Raw genomic sequence first — 24,077 nt, forward strand, 5'->3', positions numbered from 1 at the left:
TATTCCTGGGTTTAAGCTTCCTTGTAGGAACTAAAGTATGAGTAATTGTAAAATATGGGCATTACCTATAGTTTGATGACTCTTGTTTTTTATCAAATACCATTATATTGGACTTATCTAGTTGATTTTTTGTCATTCAGGATATTTCATTTTATTAATCTCATTATTTCCTGTTTCACCGTAACATTACATTCTTCCTGTAGTAAAATAAAGGAAAATAATCACTGATCTTGGTTTTCCATTTTTTTAGTTCTCTTTTAAAATAGTGTTGTGGAAAAGGGTAACTTTTAAAAATTTAGTAGTTATAATATTTAATCACTTTATGATAAAATTTGATAATTTTATTAACCATACTTTTCTGTTTTTTATAACAGATCTAAACTTAGTCTTTTCCAATCAAGAATCAGTTTACAGAAGGCAAGTGTGAAGGTGAGTTTTTGAAAACTGTATTTCACAATTGAGAAACCTTATCTTAAAAATAAAATGAAAGAATTGTGTCTTTTGATGATGGAGGTCAATTATTTTCAACTAATTTAGGGAAGTGTTTTAAAGTCATTAACTTTGGGAAAAGCTTTTCTTCCCAGTTCAGTCGGGGGGTGGGGGGGCGGGGGCGGATTTCACCCAGGTGTCAACACTTTGGACAGTGTTTGCTTCTCAAGATTGCTTTACAGATAGGTACTTGATCTGCTTAGGCATCCTTGTTTTTAATTCTTAGTACAAGAGACTTAGTCCACGGGCTTTAGAAAGCTCTATAAAATCCACTTCATTGATATGTATACCCTGAGCAGAAATTCTGGGCCACATGCAAGTGGTTTTTTTCCTGTGGGACCCTCAGGGGTGAAGTACTTGATAGGTAAGCTTAGTGGCCAGGCTCCCATCGGGCATGCAGTTCTTTTGGCACAGTAGTAGTATTGAATTTTTAAAAACAATTTTCTAACTCCAACAGAGTTACTCATGTCTTTGACAATAACAATAAGGTACTTAATTTGGGAACCTTTATTTTCCCATTTGGATAAAACACACAAAATACTTTAAAGTTCTCTAAAAAGCTTTGGAAGTATGTTAAGTGTAAATAACAAATATTTGAACAACACTCTTACCATATGCAACAGTTCTGCTTATTTCCTCAATAGTGTTGAACAGTTTTGTATGCATATAAATGTTTCTGCACGTGACCTTTACTCTTGTTGAGGAGCCATTAATTGCCAACTAAGAGACGTAATGTTTTGCACTGTAATACCAGTTTGCACTGATTTTTGTTCTTGTATTATGTTTTAGTTAAAAGCCCGGCGATCTGAGTGTAATTCCAAAGCTACCCACGCAAGGAATGATTATCTTCTTACATTAGCAGCAGCAAATGCACACCAGGATCGCTACTATCAAACAGATTTAGTTAACATTATGAAGGTAAAACAGCCTTAATATCTGTGGTAATTGGTTTCATTAAAGACAAAAATAACTGATGAATTGGGTGTTTAATACATGGGATTGAGTCTGTAGAATAGCATCCAGGCTGCTTTGCATTTTGTTGGAATATACTTGATATTGTTTGGGTAATCTCTGTTTTAGGTAATTCTGAATTAATTTTTAGTGTATGAACATGTTTAAAGCAAAATCATAGTAAAGGATTGTATTATTCCCTAGTAGTAGCAGATATTTACTGTATAAAGGTTATTAATATATAAATTATTCCATGAAATGTACCTAGAGGTTTAGGCATTTTAGTATCTTATTGGGTGCTTTAGTATCTTACATAGTGCTTCAGACGTACAAGGACCAACTGGAGATTTGGCCTCCCATTATAATATGGTTCAAACAACCTATTTATTAAAGACCATTGGCCCGGTGCACGAATTCATGCACGGGTGGGGTCCTGCTGGCCCTCGCCAATCCAGCCGGACCGGCCGGGGGGAGGGGCCGCCCTGTCCCCTGGTCAAACTCCCAGTCAAACTCCCAGTCAAGGGAACAATTTGCATATTAGCTTTTTATTATATAGTACAGGTTTCACTTAAGATTATGATTTTCTGTATCCTTTTACTATTAAATCAAAGCTGTTAACTGTATTTTTCCTTTTTGAATACTTTAAAATGAACATTATATTAGTTTAAGCAAAAACAAAATCTTTTATGATTCTTTAAATTGAATCTACAGCCAAAAAAGTTCTCTTACTTAAAATCCTATGTATGGCCTTTGATAAACCAGGAAAGAAAGGTACAGTATTATTTTAGGTATTTGCTCTCTGCCAAAAAAAAAAAAAAAAAAAAGGGTTAATGGGCCCAGTCTGCTCTCATGCATGTATGTATTTGATCAGCATTTGGGTAGGTTTTGCTTCAGATTATTCATTCCATGAAATGTTATAGGGTACTGAAGTGATAAAAATAGAGGCAGTTCTTATTCCTAAAAAAATAAGAAAGTATATCTTAATTTTCATGTTGTGCATGTTAATTCATTTTCTTTCTCATGCTAATTCTATCGTCTGCAGTATTGGAAAACTCCCATTAATCATGCTGTTAGCCTCTTAGTAAGTTTCTGTCATTGAAGTGACAGTGGAGTGGCTGGCCCTTTAGTGCCTTTCTTGAAAATGTCTAGTTTTTGAATTGTTGTTAAGGTTATAATGCCCTAGCTCCATGGTCGGCAAACCGCGGCTCGCGAGCCACATGTGGCTCTTTGGCCGCTTGAGTGTGGCTCTTCCACAAAATACCACCGCCTGGGTGAGTCTATTTTGAAGAAGTGGCATTAGAAGAAGTTTAAGTTTAAAAAATTTGGCTCTCAAAAGAAATTTCAATCGTTGCACTGTTGATATTTGGCTCTGTTGACTAATGAGTTTGCCGACCACTGCCCTAGCTAGAATCTTTTTAAAAAAATTTATGTGAATAGCTTGGATGCCCAAGATTTGATTCATTAATTTAATCATACACATTTAATATTCGTTTATAGTATGGTAGCTACTGAACTAGACTTTGGGAAGAAGCAAAGATGAGTAAGACACTCTCCTTATCCTCAAAGAGCTCAATCTGGTAAGAGAGAGATAGAAATGATTACCAATTAGAATAATAAAATCACTTACAGCTAGAGGACCTTGGTTAGTAATAATAATAGCTATCTTTCTTTTTATAATGCTTGATGTCACCCCGGAATTATCTTAATCACTTTAGGTATATTATCCTTTCTCGTTTTCCTGATTAGAGTTCATAATACATTATTTAAATAACACTCTAGCTTATAAGTGAAATGAAATGAAATCCCAACTCTAGATGAACTCAGATAACCTCTTTGTATCTGCCTCTAAGTAGCTAAATACTACTGAAGAAGATCTTTTGACAACAGATTCATGATCATAAATTAATGTGGAACCCGTCTCAAATGGACCCTTAACACTGCTCAGATTTCCTACTATATTTCCCTAGTTAACTTTCCCTCCTATTTTTAACAGTTATTTCAGCCTTTTTCCTTCTCTTCAAACCTCAAACTTACCCTTTCTTTCACATGTAGCATGTGGTCTTTCTTCCTAATCTATAATAATAAAAGCGTAATATGCTAATTAGACCAGACAGCCAAACGACCTTCTGGATGTCATTCCAGATGTCCTTCTGGATGAAGCCTTGGCAGCAGGGGGCCAAGGCAGAGGCAGTTAGGGGCGATCAGGCAGGCAGGCAAAGTGGTTAGGGGCAATCAGGCAGGCAGGCAGAGTGGTTAGGGGCAATCAGGCAGGCAGGTAGAAGAGCGGTTAGGAGCCAGCAGTCCTGGATTGTGAGAGGGATGTCCGACTGGCAGTTTAAACCCAATCCTCCCTGCAGGATTGGGCCTAAACTGGCAGTCAGACATCCCCCAAGGGGTCTTGGATTGCGAGAGTGTGCAGCCCGAGCTGAGGGACACCCCCCCCCTGTGCACGTATTTCGTGCACCAGGACTCTAGTTTACAGAGAAACTAGAAGCCATTAAAAGGAAGAACTCCATTATTGTCTCATTACCTGCCTCCATCTGTGTTCAAGACTCCAAAGAGTCACAATAGCAGTTATTCCTCCTTTTCAAAGATGATCTTTTGGATAATATCTCGTCCCCTCTTGCCCTCTCAGAATAAAAACAATTGATAATTCTATTTTCTCCTTATCTTTCTTTATTTTTAGGTTAACAGTTGATGAGAATTTGGTGATGATGGCCCTCATTAGGTCTGTCTTTTGTGTTGCGCTTCCCTAATCTGGATTAATTGCCCTCCTGTGTCCACTGCAATGGAATTATTCTCAGGTCTTCCTTTGCCTCTTTCCTCTGTTGGCTCTTCAGTTTTCTGTATCACGTGTCTTCTTTTCTCTTGGGTTTACTCTATTTTGGGGAATATCTCCTCCAGTACCTTCTTGAGAGAGTGAACATGAGAGCTAAGTTTTTGAGATACTATGTTAATGAAAATGTAATTACTTTCTGCTAATACTTGGGTATAGAATTAAAGATTGAAAACCATTTTTATTCAGATATTTAAGTCAATACTCTGTTGTTTTCTTGTTTCCTGTTTAGGTATTGAGAATCCAAAACCATCTGGTTCTTGATTCTTTGTATCTGATGAATTTTTTTTAGAAGCTTATGAAATATCCTCAGTATGACCTTTGATTCTTTTATTAATTCTCCCTTTTTGTTTTCTTTTTCTGAAACTCCTGTTATTAAGATGTGGGATATCCTGGCCTAATTCTTTATATTTCTTTTTTCTCTTATTTTCCTTCTTTGTCATTGTGCACTACTATCTTGGAGACTTCAACTTGGTGCAACTCTTCGTAAGTGTTTTAGGTTTTGTCTACATGGTTTTAATATCCAGTTGTTGTTGTTTTTTGTTTCTTGAATATTCCTTTTGTATATAAAGCAGGTTTTTGTGCTTTATCTTATCTTTTTAATTCTGATAGTATCAATAAAGGGATTTATTTTAAAATTTTTCTTCTCCCTGCATAATCTCTGTTTTAGACTGTTTTTAGCAACTTTAAGCTTCATAATAGGGTGTTCTGGTGGACCTTTGTAGGGAAAACCCTAATGTCAGTATCCTTAACTCTGTCCTCTTAGGCTGGTCAAACCCCCTCTTTGCTCCCTTCATTACTTCTCCAGGTCTCCTCTTGTGTCATTCTCTGAGGAAGACTCCCATGGAGCTCCTTAACCTGGTTCTATCTCCCACACAGTCCGATCATCTAATAAATTGAAGTGCTTAACACAGTTGTAGTTTTATGTGTATCTGTGTGATTATGTGACAGATACCTTATCTCCCACTTAACTGTACACATTCCATGTGAACAGTGATTGTGTCTATGTCATTTGAGAATTTATCCTAGCTACCTTGTATAATGTGTGTTAAATGTCTTTACTATTATTGAACGAATGAATGAACGAATAACCAAACTTATTTTAATCTTCACAGGATGAATTATTCCCATTTTACAAATGAGGAAATTATGACAAAGCCTGGATTTAACTCTGGCAGGACTCTGCCATCAGAGCCAGTGCCATTAGCTCTTTATGTGAACTAGCTTGTCAGGCCTGTTTCCTCTTCCCTTGTTAAATGGGGAATAATTCGGCACTATTTTGTCTCCTTTGGGTTCTGTGAGGAGCAAATGAAGTAATTAACAAAAAAGTGTTTTTGTTAATTTTGAAGCTTGGTATATAGTATGTTATACATTGTCTTTTTACATAACAGAAATTCTATTGATATTTTAAATAAATAGTGTGTGTTTTTTAGAGTTGGGGGAAGAGTGTAGAAGAGGCCTTAAATGCTTGGGAGTGTGAGTGGAGCAACTGTTTAGGTATCTAACTTGTTAGGTACTTTTAAATATGTTATTTCCTTGATTTAAATACATTATTTTATTTAGTTTTTATGATATCTTTTAAGCTAAATACTAGCCCTGTTTTTATACAGATCAGATAGCAGATGTTTAGTGAGATTCAGCTAATATGTGTAATAGCCAGGACTTATGTCCAGGTCTCTGTGACTTTAAAGCCTGTGTTCTTTCCTAGATATCACGCTGTGTTCTTTTCATAGCACTCCAATTTTCTTGATAGTAAAAGATAATATAATAAGCAGTAGTATAAAGTGAATGTCGGTGAGAAACCAAGATGGCGGCTTAGGTAAACACCTGAAATTGCTGCCTCTCACAACCACTTCAAAACTACAACTAAAAGGCAAAACAGACATCATCCAGAACCACAGGAAGGCTGGCTGAGTGGAAATTCTACAACTAGAAGGAAAGAGAAAAGCACACTGAGACTTAGAGGAGGTGCGGAAGTAAAGTGCAGAGGTACGGAGGCACATGCGCGGAAATGGCTGGCGACTGAGGACGCAATTGGGTGGGAGACAAGCTCCCGACTGCTCTGTACTCCAGTTCTGGGTGAGACTCTGGGGACCCAGACTCATACTGGGAGAAACTGGACTGTCTGGCATTGGGCAGAACTCGAGGGCGGATTTCTCTCAGAGGTGCTTGCAGCGATTACCGTGGGACACTGAGACCTGGGGCCTCTTAGGGCAGGGCTGAGGATCAGCCATAGCTGTTTGCTCTGCCCTGTTGATACCCTGAGACCCCGTCCCACCCAAGCTGTGTGCAGAGGCTTTTGCATATGAATGGCCTGGCCCTTTGCAATCTAAAATTACCTAAAAACTGCAGCTGGGTCAGAGAGACCCAGAACATCCAAAAGAAGGGCCAAGGCCCCACAGCAGCTTGCATTGCTTCACAGCTGGGCCTCGTCTGGGCACCTCCAAACCCCAAACAAAGAAGAGGAATCTGCAGATCTCTCCGTAGCTCCTTCAGGGTAGCCTCAGGCAGAGGCTAAATTAGCACCTCCATAGAGATCCAAAAGCCAGTGTACCCAGTAGTCAGAGTGGAACCATCCAGATTACAACTCCTCAGATCCATAAGGGACACACTCAGGGGGCAGACTCAGTGAGCACCAAAGCCCCACTAAAGCAAGTCTTTCCCCATAAGGGTGTCTCCAGCACAGAAGTACTCCCATCGTAGACACAGCTGATACTCACAGCCAATTGGCCCAGAGGTCAATTCCTCCCAGTGATACCAACAACAATCAAGGCTTAACTACAACAAGACTGTGCACACAGCCCACAAAGGGGTGCACCAAGAGTGTCCACCTCAGGTAATTGGGGAGGCTGAGCCACTAGGCCCTATAGGACACCTAGCACACAAAGCCACTCCATCAACACAGGGAAGCAGCCAAAATGTGGAAACAAAGAAACAGGTCACAAATGACAGAAATGGAGGAAAGCAAACTACTGGATATGGATTTCAAAACCACGGTTATAAGGTTTTTCAAGAATTTTCTAGAAATGGCTGAGAAATTTAGCAAGACCCTTGAGGATATGAAAAAGGACCAACAGGAAATTAAGCATACACTGACTGAAATAAAGAATAATATTCAGAGATCCAACAGCAGACTAGAGGAACGCAAGAATCAAGTCAAAGATTTGAAATACGAAGAAGCAAAAAACCAGAAAAGCAAAAAGAATCCAAAAATATGAAGATAGTGTAAGGAGCCTCTGGGACAACTTCAAACGTACCAACATCCGAATTATGGGGGTGCCAGAAGAGAGAGAGAGCAAGATATTGAAAACCTATTTGAAGAAATAATGACAGAAAACTTCCCCTACCTGGTGAAAGAAATAGACTTATAAGTCCAGGAATCGCAGAAAACCCCAAACAAGAAGAATCCAAAGAGGCCCACACCAAGACACATCATAATTAAAATGCCAAGAGCAAAAGACAAGAGAATATTAAAAGCAGCAAGAGAAAAAGTTAGTTACCTACAAGGGAGTACCCATATGACTGTCAGCTGATTGCTCAACAGAAACTATGCAGGCCAGAAGGGAGTGGCAAGAGATATTCAAAGTGATGAATAGCAAGAACCTACAACCAAGATTACTTTACCCAGCAAAGCTATCATTCAGAATTGAAGGTCAGATAAAGAGCTTCACAGATAAGAAAAAGCTAAAGGAGTTCATCACCACCAAACCAGTATTATATGAAATGCTGAAAGGTATTCTTTAAGAAGAGGAAGAAGAAGAAAAAGGTAAAGATAAAAATTATGAACAACAAATACATATCTATCAACAAGTGAATCTAAAAATCAAGTGAATAAAAATTCTGATGAACAGAATAAACTGGTGAATATAATAGAATCAGGGGCATAGAAAAGGAGTGGATTGACAATTCTCGGGGGAAAGGAGTGTGGGGGGTGAGGGAAGAGACGACAAAAATCGTATACCTATGGATGAGGACAGTGCGGGGGGGGGGGGGGGCTGGGGGGGGAACCGGGTGGAGGGGAGCTATGGGAGGGTAGGGAAGAGGAACAACTGTAATAATCTGAACAATAAAGATTTATTAAAAATTTAAAAAAAGAAAAGAAAAAAAATAAAGTGAATGTCATAAATTCTGAGAGAATTTATTTGTAAAGTAAAATTCACAATGAAAAATTCTCCTGTTTTAATTATTCTAAAAAGCAAGATTGGGTCAGTATTTAAATACAAGTATTTAGATAGATTCCCCAAGGAATATTTTGTATTTCTTATGCCAGTACTAATTTCTGTTCCATCATTCCAATCTTTGGAAATATATATTTGAATCCTGATTCTGTCCTTCACAATATTGAGCGTGCTCTCCATCTTTTATCATTTATAAACTTGATAATCTTTCCTTCTATTTATTTTTCCATGGATTAGATAAAATCATTGAAATGGATAGAACCCTGTGTGTGCTTTCTTGGCTACTAAAATTTACTTCCAAGTTTACCCGTCTTTTAATTAACCACTGTTATTCAACAACTGAGAAATCGTTAACCACACAGTTTTTTCATCTGCATTTTTTCAGTCTTATTCACAAGTAAGTATAACATAATGGTTAAAGAGGAGAAGTTTTAGAGTAAGCAAATCTTTTAGAGTAAGTCATACTGTTGGCTCTATCATTTAATAGTTTGAAACCTTGAGCAAATTATTTCCCTTTTGTAAGTCTCAATTAACTCATCTGTAAAATGGGACTGCTAAGTGTCCCAAATTGCTTTAGGGAATAGTAAATGCGGTAAATGTATATTAAATACTTACTACTTTGCCTAACATATAGCAAGCATACAGTAAATGGGAAAGTGGTTATCATTATCACTATTAATAAAAATGATTATTCATTTATTAATTCAAGAAATTTTATTGCATGTTTGCTTTTTGCCTAGTACTGTTCTAAGTATTGGAAATATTATAAGTGATAAAAAAGGACAATAATAATTAAAAGTACTTATAAAACACTTAGTATATGCTAGGCACTGATCTAAATGATCTCCTTTCACTAACCTACCAACTCTCTATGGTAAATACTGTTAATATCTCTATTTTACAGAAGAGATAAGTGAGACACAAAAAGGTTAAGTAAACTGCCCAGTTCACACAGGTAGGCAGTGAGCAATAGAGCTGGAATTTGAACTCAGCCTGTGTGCTTTCTTTAAACCATTATGTAACATGGCCTCTCATCTAGAGTCACTTCCAGCAATGCCTGCTGAAATCAGGATATTCCAGTATAATGGCAGTTCTACAATCTAGCAACTCTAGTATTAAAAAATAAATTAATAATATAAGAAGATCTGTTATGACTTCATCCTGGTGTGATTTGTGTTTTAGTTCCTGGTGATTGTCTTTATCTTTTTAAATTATAAATCTATTTATTTAATAATCTTTTCCAGGTAGGAAGGCACATTAAGTTTATTTCTCTGTTGTTTTTAATGTAATTAAAGTACATTTTTAGTAAAAAATAATAATGTAAAAATCCTCAAAGTTTATGTACTTATTTGACAATTATTAAAGAAAAACATGTCAAAATATAAATCTAGTCATCATTTAGTTTATATAATATATTTTTTAATAAATTGTTCCCATTCTTTTTTTTGAATATCAGGAGCTTATACCAATGGTTCTCAAACGTTTGTTCTCAGAACCCCTTTTACTCTAAAAAATTATTAAAGACCCAAAGAGTTATTGATAGTTACTATGTTAGAAATTTAAACTGAGAAAATTTTAGGACATGAGAATACATAAGTGCAAATAGACTAATTGCATTCTCAATTAGTGCAAATAGACTAATTGCATTCTCAAGGCCTTTGGAAAACTATCTTATAGTTCTGAGTGAATGGGGATGGAAAAGACAGGTAATGTCTTAATATTATTATGCAAGTAATTTTGCCCTTACAAGACCCTTAAAAGAGTCTCAGAGACCCCTCAGTGGTCCCTTGATTTTACCTTCAGTTAAAAGAAACTCTTAGACTAAAATTGAAGGTCTGTAATTGAATGGAATGCTTGGGTTTCAGTAATTATACTTGTTAGGGACTGTCTAAATGGATGAGATACTTTAGGATGTAGAGATGAAGCAGATGCAGCCTCTTCCCTCAAAGAGCTTAGTCTTCTTAGAGAGAAACAGCATTTACAGACCAAGTTGAAATAGAGTAGAAAGTGATGTGACATGCTCTGTCTCAGTAGTGAACTAAACTGAACTGACCATGGCAATTTATAAACTAAGTTTATAATTCCATAAAGCATGCTTGGCTACTTGTGATTCTCTTGACACAAGTAAGTATTAGGAAAAATTAACAGCAAATTTACCAAAGTACTTTAGATCAAAGGTAAGAACGCATTGTAAGTGAGAGGTGTGCCTTTCTCCCTAACCACAATTTACTCTCTTTAGCCTTAGCCCCAAATTTCTGGCTCAGCCTTCTTATATCTTGGAAATTCTTTTTATTACAGCCTTTCTTACCTTCATCTAGAGTGTATTTTATTTTTTTATTATTTTTTTAATCCTTACCAAGGATACGTTTATTTGATTTTACATTATGATTCATTAACAGTAGCAAAATTACAGTTATGAAGTAGCAAAGAAAATAATTTTATGGTTGGGGGTCACCACAACATGAGGAACTGTATTAAAAGGTCGCGGCATTAGAAAGGTTGACAACCACTGGTGTAGATACATGCATACAAGTCCTTTGATTGATCTCTTACCTCCCACCTCCACCCTCCCCTGCCTTTCCTCTGAAGTTTTTGACAGTCTGATTGATGCTTCTATGTCTCTGGCTCTATTTTTGTTCATAAATTTATGTTGTTCATTAAATTCCACAAATGAGTGAGATCATGTGATATTTATCTTTCTCCGACTGGGTTATTTCACTTAGCATAATGCTCTCCATGTCCATCCATGCTGTTTCAAATGGTAAATGTTCTTTCTTTTTATAGCAGCACTAGAGGCCCGATGCACAAAATTCATGCAAGAGTAGGACTTCCTTCCCTTGGCTGCCAACACTGGCTTTTCTCGGGACCCGGGCTTCCCTTGCAGCCCCAGCTTCATCCTGAAGGACTAATTAGCATATTACACTTTTATTATTATAGATAGTATTCCATTTTGTAGATGTACCACAGTTTTTTAATCCACTCATCTGCTGATAGGCACTTAAGCTGTTTCCAGATCTTAGCTATTGTAAATTGTGCTGCTATGAATGTAAGGGTGCATATGTCCTTTCTGATTGGTGTTTCTGTTTTCTTGGGATATATTCCTAGGAGTGGGATTACTGGGTCAAATGGGAGTTCCATTTTTAGTTGTTTGAGGAAACTCCATACTGTTCTCCACAGTGGCTGCCCCAGTCTGCATTCCCAACAGCAGTGCACGAGGGTTCCTTTTTCTCCACATCCTCGACAGCCCTTGTCCTTTGTTGATTTGTTGATGATAGCCATTCTGACAGATGTGAGATGGTATCTCATTGTAGTTTTGATTTGCATCTCTCAGATGATTAGTGACTTTGAGCATGTTTTCATATGTCTCTTGGCCTTCTGTATGGCCACTTTCGAGAAGTGTCTAAGTCCTTTGCCCATTTTTTTTATTGGGTTGTTTATCTTCCTTTTGTTAAGATGTGCGAGTTCCCTATAAATTTTGGATATTAAGCCTTTATCGATATAACATTGGCAAATATGTTCTTCCATACAGTGGGATTTCTTGTTTTTTTTTTTTTTTTTTTTTTTATGGTTTCTTTCGCTGTCCAGGAACTTTTCATTTTGATGTAGTCCCATAGATTTATTTTCTCCTTAGTTTCCGTTGCCCTAGGAGCTTTATAGTAAAGATATGCTAGGACATATGTCTGCTATTTTGCTGCCTATGGCTTCTTCTAAGATTTTTATGGCTTCCCGTTTTACGTTTAAGTCCTTTATCCATTTTGAGTTTATTTTTGTGTATGGTGAAGGTAGTGGTCTAGTTTTATCTTTTGCATGTATCTGTCCAATTTTCCCAGCACCCTTTATTGAAGAGACTGTCTTGATTCCATTGTATGCTCTTACCTTAATGGCTTGGGTCGATTTCTGGGTTCTCTGTTCTGTTCCATTTCTAGGTCTATATGTCTGTTCTTGTGCCAGTACCAGGCAATTTTGAGAACAGTGGCTTTGTAATATAGCTTGATATCTGGTATTGTGATCCCTCCAACTCTGTTCTTCTTTCTCAAAATTACTGCAGCTACTTGGGGTCTTTTTTGTTCCATATGAATTTTTGGAGAGTTTGTTCTAGGTCTGTGAAATATGCCATTGGTATTTTAATGGGGATTGCATTAAATCTATAGGTTGCTTTGGGTAGTATGGACATTTTAATGATGTTGATTCTACCAATCCATGAACACGGTATAGTCTTTCATTTGTTTATGTCTTCCTCTATCTCTTTTTTCAATGTCCTGTAGTTTTCGAGTACAGGTCTTTTACCTCAGTTAACTTTATTCCTAGGTGTCTTAATTTTTTTGGTGCAGTGGTAAATGGGATTGTTTTTGTTATTTCTCTTTCTGTGAATTCCTTATTGATCTATAAAAAAAACCCATAGATTTCTGTGTGTTAATTTTGTATCCTGCTATGTTGCCAAATTCACTTATTAAATCTAGTGGTTTTTTGATGGAGTCTTTAGGGTTTTCTATGTACAATGTCATGTCACCTGCGAATAATGATAGTTTTACTTCTTCTTTTCCAATTTGATGCCTTTTATTTCTTCTTGTTGTTTGATTGCTAAGGCTAGCACTTCCAGTACTATGTTGAACAGGAGTGGTGAGAGTGGGCATCCCTGTCTTGTGTCTGTTCTTAGGGGAAATGGGTTTAGTTTTTGCCCATTGAATATGATATTGGCTGTAGGTTTGTCATATAAGGCTTTTATTATATTGAGGAATGATCCCTTTATTCCCACTTTGCTGAGAGTTTTTATCAAGAAAGGGTTTCAAATTTTGTCAAATGCTTATTTTTCATCAATTGATATGATTATGTGATTTTTATCTCTCAATTTGTTTATGTGATGTATCACATTTATTGATTTGCGGATATTGCACCATCCTTGCATCCCAGGAATAAATCCCATTTGGTCATGGTGTATGATGACACCAAACAAAACAAAACAAAAAACCATCCCTGGAAACTTAGAATCAAAGGAACTTGAATTACAGTTCTGCCTCTACCAGTCAACATTTGATTTACATAACCTGTCTGGATCTCACTTGAACCAGTGTCTGACATACAATATTAAAGACTTTTATTGCTCATTTCAGTAAACACACTGAAGGCTATTGGGAGCATGTACTCTGAAGTGGCCATCTTTGCAGTATGTTAAAACCAGGCCCACCTTGTGTGGAGACTCATCATTTCGTGTGGCACCTGACCAACTGTAGAAACAGATCTACACTGACACTCTGCATTGCTAATCTCAGAAGGGACTGAGCCTTCCTGATGAACAAGGACTGCCGAATATTTGAAGTGGAAGAGAAAGAGTAACAGTTGAACTAGATTAAAATTACTGAAGTGGGTGAAGAGTCTTGACAGAACCTTAGAGACCATCTAGTCCTTCAAATCTCAGTGAGCTCTAGTGCTCCATCTGCTCACCCTCAAGATTCTAATATGTAGAGAGACCCATGATGCACACACCAAGTACAAGGGTACTAATACTGATAAGCAGTGTCATGTTTAGGTGTGTCAGAGCAGGAAAATAACTGAGAAACTGACTAGTCCAGTGCTCTTATTTCCAAAGATGGAAACAAGTCAGTTATATTTATACACTATAATGTTTTTATTATTTTGCTCCAGAATTTATGTCCCCCAAATAAAGCTACTCTCCTACCTAACCATCCAAACCTACAGCCATCCAAATCAGGAAATCAACATCAGTGCAACACTACCATCCAGGCCATAGACACAATCCAAATTTTACCAGCTGTTCAAACATTATCTCTCTTTCTTTATTTTATTGATTTCAGAGAGGAAAGGAGATGGAGATAGAGATAGAAACATCAATGATGAGAGAGAATCATTGATTGGCTGCCTCCTGCACGCCCCCTACTGGAGATCGAGCCCACAACCCAGGCATGTACCCTTGACTAGAATCGAACCTAGGACCCTTTAATCTTCAGGCCAATGTTCTATCCAATGGGCCAAACCGGCTTGGGCACATTATCTTTTTTATCAGTTACAGTTGACATACAATATTATATTGATTTTGTGTGTACAATATAGTGATTACACATTTATGTAACTTATAAAGTGATTACCCCAGTAAATCTAGTACCCATCCAACGCCATACATTTCTGATTGGAGATCCTGTCCAGGAACATTTAGTTGTCATTTCTCTTTAGTCTCCTTCAGTCTGAAAGAGATTTTCCATTTTTTCCTGTCTTTCATGACTGACAGTTTTAAAGAGCCTTTGATGCTGTAGGCTATTCCTCAGGCTGGGTTTGTGCAATATTGCTACATGTCCAATCTCAGGTCATGCATTCTTGGCAGAGATACCTCAGAAATGATGCTGTGCTCTTCTCAGTACATTGTATCAAGAGGCACATGATGTCAATTTGTCCTGCCACTGGTGATGTTAATCTTAGTCAATTTTGTGTATAATAGGTTTTTTCCACTGTAAAGTCATCATTCTTTCTTATGCAATAGTAAGTATTTGGGGGGGGGGGGCGGGGAGAGACTATGAGAATATCTTGTTCCTCATCAAACCTTCCCAGCCTTAGCATACTTTGATGAAATTCTTTATGATGGCTGCCAAATCATGAAATATTTTCATCATTTCTTTTACATTTATTAGTTGTCATTCTATGATAAGGAATAAGTTTTTAGTCTTCCCTATTTTTTCATTCATTTATTTATATTGTCATGGTTATGGATTTCTATTTTAGTCACTGGATTGAAATTTATTGCTTTTATTTTTTATTATGATGCTCAAATTTCTTTATATTTGACCAGTAGGAGTCCCTTCACATTGGCTCCTGTCCTTCACAAATGTTCCCATCATTCTAGGAGTATTTCCTCTCTGGTGCAATATGTTCCAGGCTTTTTATTTACTTTCCTCACCGCAATTCTGGAATCAAGCATTTCCTCAAGAATCCCTGTTTCATCTTAGTGGAAGTTAGTATTTAGAAACTGAAAGCTGGGCACTTGATGTGCTCATTGCTGCTGGGTATTATTGCTTCTCATCCCTCTCAGTGGACAGAGCTAGGAAATATATATATATGGGGCTAATATGCAAAGTGTCCCCATGGGAGTTTGACTGGGAGACTAGGAGTTCTATCGCTCGCTACGACGTGCGCTGACCACCAGGGGGCGGCGCCGAACGAAGGAAGGCCCCTTTTGGCCCTGATCGTCGGCCAGGCCTAGGGACCCTACCCGTGCATGAATTTTGTGCACTGGGCCTCTAGTGTGTGTGTGTGTGTGTGTGTGTGTGTGTGTGTATACATATATAGCTATATTTCTGTATCTACTCATCTATCTATATATACATAAATGCACATTGAGATGTCCCAATCCAGTCCAGTACCTCAGGATTCTTTCTAGTCTTCTCTTTTCTATATTTGTATGTAAATCCCTTCTTTGACAGTGAGAGATTTGGCTCCCATTATCTTCAACATATTTACTTACTTGGTCAATCTCTTTGTATATCACTCATGTCCTGATTCTCTGGCCACCTACTCAGCCTTTGATTTTTCCCTCCCAATTTACTACTTTTGAATCTTCCTAATCTCAGTAATGGCAACTACATCCTTGCAATTGCTTAGGCCAGAAAAAAGCCATAGTGTCATCCTTTTCGCCCCTCTCCAAACCCCACACCCATCCCGTCAAGTAAATTCCTTCATCTCTACCTTTAAATAGAAGTATTTGCCCACACCTCCACCACTGCTATTCTAAATCAAGCCACCATTGTTATATCTTAGGTGCACAGTAGCAAGAGTCTTCTAACTCTCTGCTTCCACCCTTCAATATCTGTTCTGTACACAATAGCTAAAGTGATTCTTTTAGAATGTAAATCTCAGATTATGTCATTCCTTTGCTCAAAACCTACTGGTAGCTTCTCTTCTCACTCAGTTTAAAAGTCAGAATTCTTATTAAGGTCTATCACTTTTCCCTCACTGTAATTCTGCCATGTTAGTCTTATTACCATTCTGCAGCAACTTCACCCGAGGACCTTTGCCCTTGTTATTTCCTGAGCAAGATGTTCCCCCAGATATCCACATAACTCACCACTCCCTACTTCATTCAGGTCTTTGTTAAATGTGATTTTATTAGTAAGGCTTTCCCAGACGACCCTATGTAAGGTGGCATCTTTGGTTATGTTTATTGCACTTATTACAACCGGACATTATATTTAAGAGCAGGGGTTTGGGTCTGTTGCGGTTTTTTTTGTTTTGTTTCTTTTTTTTTTTTTTTTTTTTTTTTTTTTTTGTGTGTTTCTTTTTTTTTGTTTTTTTTTTTTTTTTTATTTTTTTTATTTTTTTAATTTCTTTATTGATTAAGGTGTCACATATTTGTCCTCATCCCCCCATTCCCATCCCACCCCTCTCCCCACGCATGCCCCAATCCCCTGTTGAACTTAACCGTTGGATAGGCTTATATGCATGCATACAGGTCCTTTGGTTGAACTCTCCCCCTCCCCCCACCCTCCCCCTACCCTCCCCTATCCTCCCTCTGAGGCCCGATAGTCCGATCGATGCCTCCTTGCTTCTGGTTCTGTTCTTGTTCCTCAGTCTATGTTGTTCATCATTTCCTCTAGATGAACGAGATCAAATGTCACTAGATATATACTAATAAGAACTGAATGTGAGACGAGCAATAATATTTATGCTGACAGGCAAATGAATCAATCTGTAGCGAGCTTCCCCCTGGACCAACAGTTCTTTTGAGACCCAATTTCGATGTCCAGTAGTTCCTTATGTGTACATGTCAGCACTGACCCCTCAGCTCTGGATGGTGGACAAATGGTGGTAATGGAGGTCCGACTCCCTCTGGCTTGGTCTCGGCCGAACACAGGGGCACGGCGTCACCTGGACTAAGGGGCACGTGGCCTCACCCATACCCAAGGGGCGCGTGGTCTCACCCGGGCCTGGGACCCAGCCTCACCCGGATGGATCCAGGGGCGCACGGCCTCACCCGGACCCAGGATCTGGCTTCACCCGTACCCAGGGACGCTTGGCCTCTCCCAGACCCAGGGGCACGTGGCCTCACCCGGGCTTAGTTGCACAAGGCCTCACCTGGATCCAGGGACACATGGTCTCTCCCGGACCCAGGGACGCTTGGCCTCTCCCCGACCCAGGGCCACTTGGGCTCACCCGGGCCTAGGTGCACGAGGCCTCATCCGGATCCAGGGACGCATGGTCTCACCCGGACCCAGGGACGCTTGGCCTCTCCCAGACCCAGGGGCACGTGGCCTCACCCGGGCCTAGGTTCACGAGGCCTCACTCGGATCCAGGGACACATGGTCTCACCCAGACCCAGGAACGTTTGGCCACTCCCAGACCCAGGGCCACTTGGGCTCACCCGGGCCTAGGTGCACGAGGCCTCATCCGGATCCAGGGACACATGGTCTCACCCGGACCCAGGGACGCTTGGCCTCTCCCAGACCCAGGGCCACTTGGGCTCACCCGGGCCTAGGTGCACGAGGCCTCATCCGGATCCAGGGACACATGGTCTCACCCGGACCCAGGGACGCTTGGCCTCTCCCAGACCCAGGGCCACTTGGGCTCACCCGGGCCTAGGTGCATGAGGCCTCACCCGGATCCAGGGACACATGGTCTCACCCGGACCCAGGGACGCTTGGCCTCTCCCAGACCCAGGGCCACTTGGGCTCACCCGGGCCTAGGTGCACGAGGCCTCACCCGGATCCAGGGACACATGGTCTCACCCGGACCCAGGGACGCTTGGCCTCTCCCCGACCCAGGGCCACTTGGGCTCACCCCGGCCTAGGTGCACGAGGCCTCACCCGGATCCAGGGACACATGGTCTCACCCAGACCCAGGAACGTTTGGCCACTCCCAGACCCAGGGCCACTTGGGCTCACCCGGGCCTAGGTGCACGAGGCCTCACCCAAATCCAGGGACGCATGGTCTCACCCGGATCCAGGGACGCTTGGCCTCTCCCAGACCCAGGGCCACTTGGGCTCACCCGGGCCTAGGTGCACGAGGCCTCACCCGGATTCTGGGACACATGGTCTCACCCGGACCCAGGGATGCTTGGCCTCTCCCAGACCCAGGGCCACTTGGGCTCACCCGGGCCTAGGTGCACGAGGCCTCACCCGGATCCAGGGACACATGGTCTCACCCGGACCCAGGGACGCTTGGCCTCTCCCCGACCCAGGGCCACTTGGGCTCACCCGGGCCTAGGTGCACGAGGCCTCACCCGGATCCAGGGACACATGGTCTCACCCGGACCCAGGGACGCTTGGCCTCTCCCAGACCCAGGGCCACTTGGGCTCACCCGGGCCTAGGTGCACAAGGCCTCACCCGGATCCTGGGACACATGGTCTCACCCGGACCTAGGGATGCTTGGCCTCTCCCAGACCCAGGGCCACTTGGGCTCACCCGGGCCTAGGTGCACGAGGCCTCACCCAGATCCTGGGACACATGGTCTCACCCAGACCCAGGGACGCTTGGTCTCTCCCAGACCCAGGGCCACTTGGGCTCACCCGGGCCTAGGTGCACGAGGCCTCACCTGGATCCTGGGACACATGGTCTCACCCGGACCCAGGGATGCTTGGCCTCTCCCAGACCCAGGGCCACTTGGGCTCACCCGGGCCTAGGTGCACGAGGCCTCACCCGGATCCAGGGACACATGGTCTCACCCGGACCCAGGGACGCTTGGCCTCTCCCAGACCCAGGGCCACTTGGGCTCACCCGGGCCTAGGTGCACGAGGCCTCACCCGGATCCTGGGACACATGGTCTCATCCGGACCTAGGGATGCTTGGCCTCTCCCAGACCCAGGGCCACTTGGGCTCACCCGGGCCTAGGTGCACGAGGCCTCACCCGGATCCTGGGACACATGGTCTCACCCGGACCCAGGGACACTTGGCCTCTCCCAGACCCAGGGCCACTTGGGCTCACCCGGGCCTAGGTGCACGAGGCCTCATCCGGATCCAGGGACGCATGGTCTCACCCGGACCCAGGGACGCTTGGCCTCTCCCAGACCCAGGGCCACTTGGGCTCACCCGGGCCTAGGTGCACGAGGCCTCATCCGGATCCAGGGACTCATGGTCTCACCCGGACCCAGGGACGCTTGGCCTCTCCCAGACCCAGGGCCACTTGGGCTCACCCGGGCCTAGGTGCACGAGGCCTCACCCGGATCCAGGGACACATGGTCTCACCCGGACCCAGGGACGCTTGGCCTCTCCCAGACCCAGGGCCACTTGGGCTCACCCGGGCCTAGGTGCACGAGGCCTCATCCGGATACAGGGACGCATGGTCTCGCCCGGACCCAGGGACGCTTGGCCTCTCCCAGACCCAGGGGCACGTGGCCTCACCCGGGCCTAGGTGCACGAGGCCTCACCCGGATCCAGGGACACATGGTCTCACCCGGACCCAGGGACGCTTGGCCTCTCCCAGACCCAGGGCCACTTGGGCTCACCCGGGCCTAGGTGCACGAGGCCTCACCCGGATCCAGGGACACATGGTCTCACCCGGACCCAGGGACGCTTGGCCTCTCCCCGACCCAGGGCCACTTGGGCTCACCCGGGCCTAGGTGCACGAGGCCTCACCCGGATCCAGGGACACATGGTCTCACCCGGACCCAGGGACGCTTGGCCTCTCCCAGACCCAGGGCCACTTGGGCTCACCCGGGCCTAGGTGCACAAGGCCTCACCCGGATCCTGGGACACATGGTCTCACCCGGACCTAGGGATGCTTGGCCTCTCCCAGACCCAGGGCCACTTGGGCTCACCCGGGCCTAGGTGCACGAGGCCTCACCCAGATCCTGGGACACATGGTCTCACCCGGACCCAGGGACGCTTGGTCTCTCCCAGACCCAGGGCCACTTGGGCTCACCCGGGCCTAGGTGCACGAGGCCTCACCCGGATCCTGGGACACATGGTCTCACCCGGACCCAGGGATGCTTGGCCTCTCCCAGACCCAGGGCCACTTGGGCTCACCCGGGCCTAGGTGCACGAGGCCTCACCCGGATCCAGGGACACATGGTCTCACCCGGACCCAGGGACGCTTGGCCTCTCCCAGACCCAGGGCCACTTGGGCTCACCCGGGCCTAGGTGCACGAGGCCTCACCCGGATCCTGGGACACATGGTCTCATCCGGACCTAGGGATGCTTGGCCTCTCCCAGACCCAGGGCCACTTGGGCTCACCCGGGCCTAGGTGCACGAGGCCTCACCCGGATCCTGGGACACATGGTCTCACCCGGACCCAGGGACACTTGGCCTCTCCCAGACCCAGGGCCACTTGGGCTCACCCGGGCCTAGGTGCACGAGGCCTCATCCGGATCCAGGGACGCATGGTCTCACCCGGACCCAGGGACGCTTGGCCTCTCCCAGACCCAGGGCCACTTGGGCTCACCCGGGCCTAGGTGCACGAGGCCTCATCCGGATCCAGGGACACATGGTCTCACCCGGACCCAGGGACGCTTGGCCTCTCCCAGACCCAGGGCCACTTGGGCTCACCCGGGCCTAGGTGCACGAGGCCTCACCCGGATCCAGGGACACATGGTCTCACCCGGACCCAGGGACGCTTGGCCTCTCCCAGACCCAGGGCCACTTGGGCTCACCCGGGCCTAGGTGCACGAGGCCTCATCCGGATACAGGGACGCATGGTCTCGCCCGGACCCAGGGACGCTTGGCCTCTCCCAGACCCAGGGGCACGTGGCCTCACCCGGGCCTAGGTGCACGAGGCCTCACCCGGATCCAGGGACACATGGTCTCACCCGGACCCAGGGACGCTTGGCCTCTCCCAGACCCAGGGCCACTTGGGCTCACCCGGCCTAGGTGCACGCGGCCTACCCGGATCCAGGGACACATGGTCTCGCCTGGACCCAGGGGTGTGTGGGCTCTCCCAGACCCAGGGGCACTTGGCCTCGCCCGGGCACGGGATCCAGCGTCATCCGGGTCCAGGGGCACTTGGCCTCACCCGGACCCGGAGTCCGGCCTCACCTGGACCCAGGGGCATGTGGCCTCACCTAGACCCAGGGACGTGAGGCCTCACTTATACCCAGAGGCGTGTGACCACACCCGAGCCCAGAGGCGCGCAACCCCGCCCGCACCCGGGTCTCAGCGGGGCCCCGTCTTCCCGATCCCAATTCCTGCCGGTCAATCCCCCCTCAGCAATTCCCCTGGCCATCCTTCCAGAGCTCCAGTATGGCTGCTGCAGAACTCGTCGGGCGGCAGCTCGGCGAAGCTCCGGTGCACCCGGTGCATGGCGGTGGGCCAGTCTGGCGTCGCTGCGTCGGCCCTTGGGTCTGCATCGGTGGCCGGTCGCCGAGCATGCGCATCTGGCTGCTTCTGGGGCGTTGAGATTCTTGACGGACTCAGAGGTCAGCAAGCGCGGAGTCTCCCACCCTATGTCTCATAGGGGCTCGTCTGTCCGTACTTGGCTGCCAGTGGAGCCGTCCCCTCAGCCGGAGACTGCCGGGGGAACTGCGCCGAGCACGTTCCAGGCCGCTGTTGTATCGCCTGAGCCATAGTTCTTTTGTGTCGCCTGAGCTGTAGTTCTTAAAGTGTGGTCTTTGGGTCACCGGCATCAGCATCATCCCACATACCCCTCTTTTATTCTAGTTGTAGAGCATCTACTCAGCCAGCCCTATGGTGGTCTTGGATGGTGTCTGCTCTGCTCTCTTGTCGTAGTCTCAAAGTTGTTGTGGTAGGCAACAATCAGGCTTCCGCCCTATGCCTCCATCTTGGTCCTCCTTTGTATAGTTAAGTCTTGATTGTTGTTGGTGTCACTGGGGGGGCGCTCTTTGTCTATAAAGGAAGAGTTGCTGTGCAGGAGACACGTTTATGGGCCGGGTCTTGGTGCAGCAAAGCTTTGGCGCTCACTGAATATTCCCGTTGAATGTGTCCCTTATGCACGTGGTTGAAATCTGGTGTCATCTCCCACAGACCACTAGATGCCCTCGTTTCTGGGTCTCCAATGGGGTGTAGATCAGCTACTGCCTTAGGCACTCAGCAAGGATTACAGTAAAAACTGTAGTTTCTTCCTCCTGTCTGAGTGGCCCTGGAGCAGTCCGACTAGAACAGCAGATCATCTGGTCCGCTGCCAGAGGGCAGGCCACCCACATGCTTAAGCCGTTGCTTGGGGCGCAGGTGTGCCTGCAAGACTTGTGGGGCAGGTCTTCAAAACGTGCGGGGCGGGTCCCAGGGCGGGGCGGGGTCTCAGGGCACCAACAGGCCATGGTGCTGCGAGCCTCGATGGCTGTGAGTCTGGTCCTTCTGCCTTCCATGTATCTAAGTCCCTTCGTTCCGCACTCCAGCGCAGCAAACACTGATTGCTGGGCACACCTCATCCCCTCCGATTTCGCTGGGTGCGAGGCAACAGAACAGCCTTTAACCTCCGCCGCCATCTTTTTCAAACTTCTCAATTTGTACTTCTTAATCCCTTCATTTCAGTCAACTCTACTGAAGTCTAGCGCCGCCGGGAGGTGCACGGAAAGGGCGCCCGGGCCTCCGTCCGGTGCGCGGTGCACACGTCCCGCGGAACGAGGCACGCGAGGGCCGCGCGGCTGGGACGGGCGCTGGGCGGCCGCCGAGCTCCAGGCACCGCCATCGCCGTGGTCCGGACGTCGCCGCCGCGGCGTCCCCCCAATTTATACTTCTTAATCCCTTGAATTGAGTCAACTCTACTGAAGTCTAGCGTCGCCGGGAGGTGCACGGAGAGGGCGCCCGGGCCTCCGTCCGGTGTGCGGGGCGCACGGCCCGCGGCACCAGGCGCGCGGGGGCTGCGTGGCGGGGACGGGTGCTGGGAGGCCGCCGGGCTCCGGGCGCCGCCGCGGTGGCGGCGTCCCCAGCGTCCCGGGCCGGGCGGCCGGCGGGGGCGGCGGAGTTGCGAAAGTGAGTGAGTTTCCCAGGGTTTCGCCCGGAATGGGGTTCAGTGCAATCGGAGCCGGTGCTCAGCGCACTCCGGAGCCTTTATCTCCTTCCTGCCAGTGAACTCCGGCCAGGTCATCAGCCGCCCCTTCCTCTCCGGTTCCATCCTCCCCGCAGGCGCGTGTGCTCGTGTCTCCACCCGTTTCTCCATACCTCAGGCTTTTACGGCTTCCCCGACTGTCCCCGTGGCCTTCTCCTTCCCTCCAGCTGTGGGCATTTCAGTCCACCAACTTTCCTGTGGTTCTGGACGATGTCCGTTCTGACCTCTAGTTGTATTTTTGAAATTGTTGTGCCCGGCTGCAGGTTAGGTGTTTAACCTATGCCGCCATCTTGGTTTCTCCTGTTTTGTTTCTCATGTAGTATCCCCATCACCTAGAATAATGTCAAACAAATAGTAGACTCTTTTTAAAAAAATATTTTTATTGATTTCAGAGAGGAAGGTAGAAGGAAAGAGAGAAACATCAATGATGAGAGAGGTCTTCGATCGGGCAGTCTCCTGCACGCCCCACACTGGGGATTGAGCCTGCAACCTGGGCATGTGCCCTGACCAGGAATCGAACTGTGTGACCTCCTGGTTCATAGGTCAACGCTCAACCACCGAGCCATGCCGGCCGGGCCACATAGTAGAGTCTTGATAAACATTTGTTGAATGATTTTTTGTGCCTTCATGTCTGATACATTGATGTGGGTGATATATTAGTGATATCTGTTTTATATAGCTATA

At 45.2% G+C, this 24,077-nt stretch overlaps 1 protein-coding gene across 1 annotated transcript in view; it reads left to right on the forward strand.

The window, feature by feature from the left end:
- FCHSD2 (FCH and double SH3 domains 2) overlaps nt 1-24,077 on the forward strand; it is a 201,083-nt gene that overhangs the window by 99,336 nt on the left and 77,670 nt on the right. Inside the window, exons 7-8 of the mRNA XM_054724870.1 lie at nt 375-429; nt 1,279-1,407. Coding sequence (XP_054580845.1) covers nt 375-429; nt 1,279-1,407 — 184 coding nt within the window. The remainder of the gene's footprint in view (nt 1-374; nt 430-1,278; nt 1,408-24,077) is intronic.

This window comes from Eptesicus fuscus, chromosome 13 (genome assembly GCF_027574615.1).
Source record: "Eptesicus fuscus isolate TK198812 chromosome 13, DD_ASM_mEF_20220401, whole genome shotgun sequence".
Classification (NCBI taxonomy): Eukaryota; Metazoa; Chordata; class Mammalia; order Chiroptera; family Vespertilionidae; genus Eptesicus; species Eptesicus fuscus.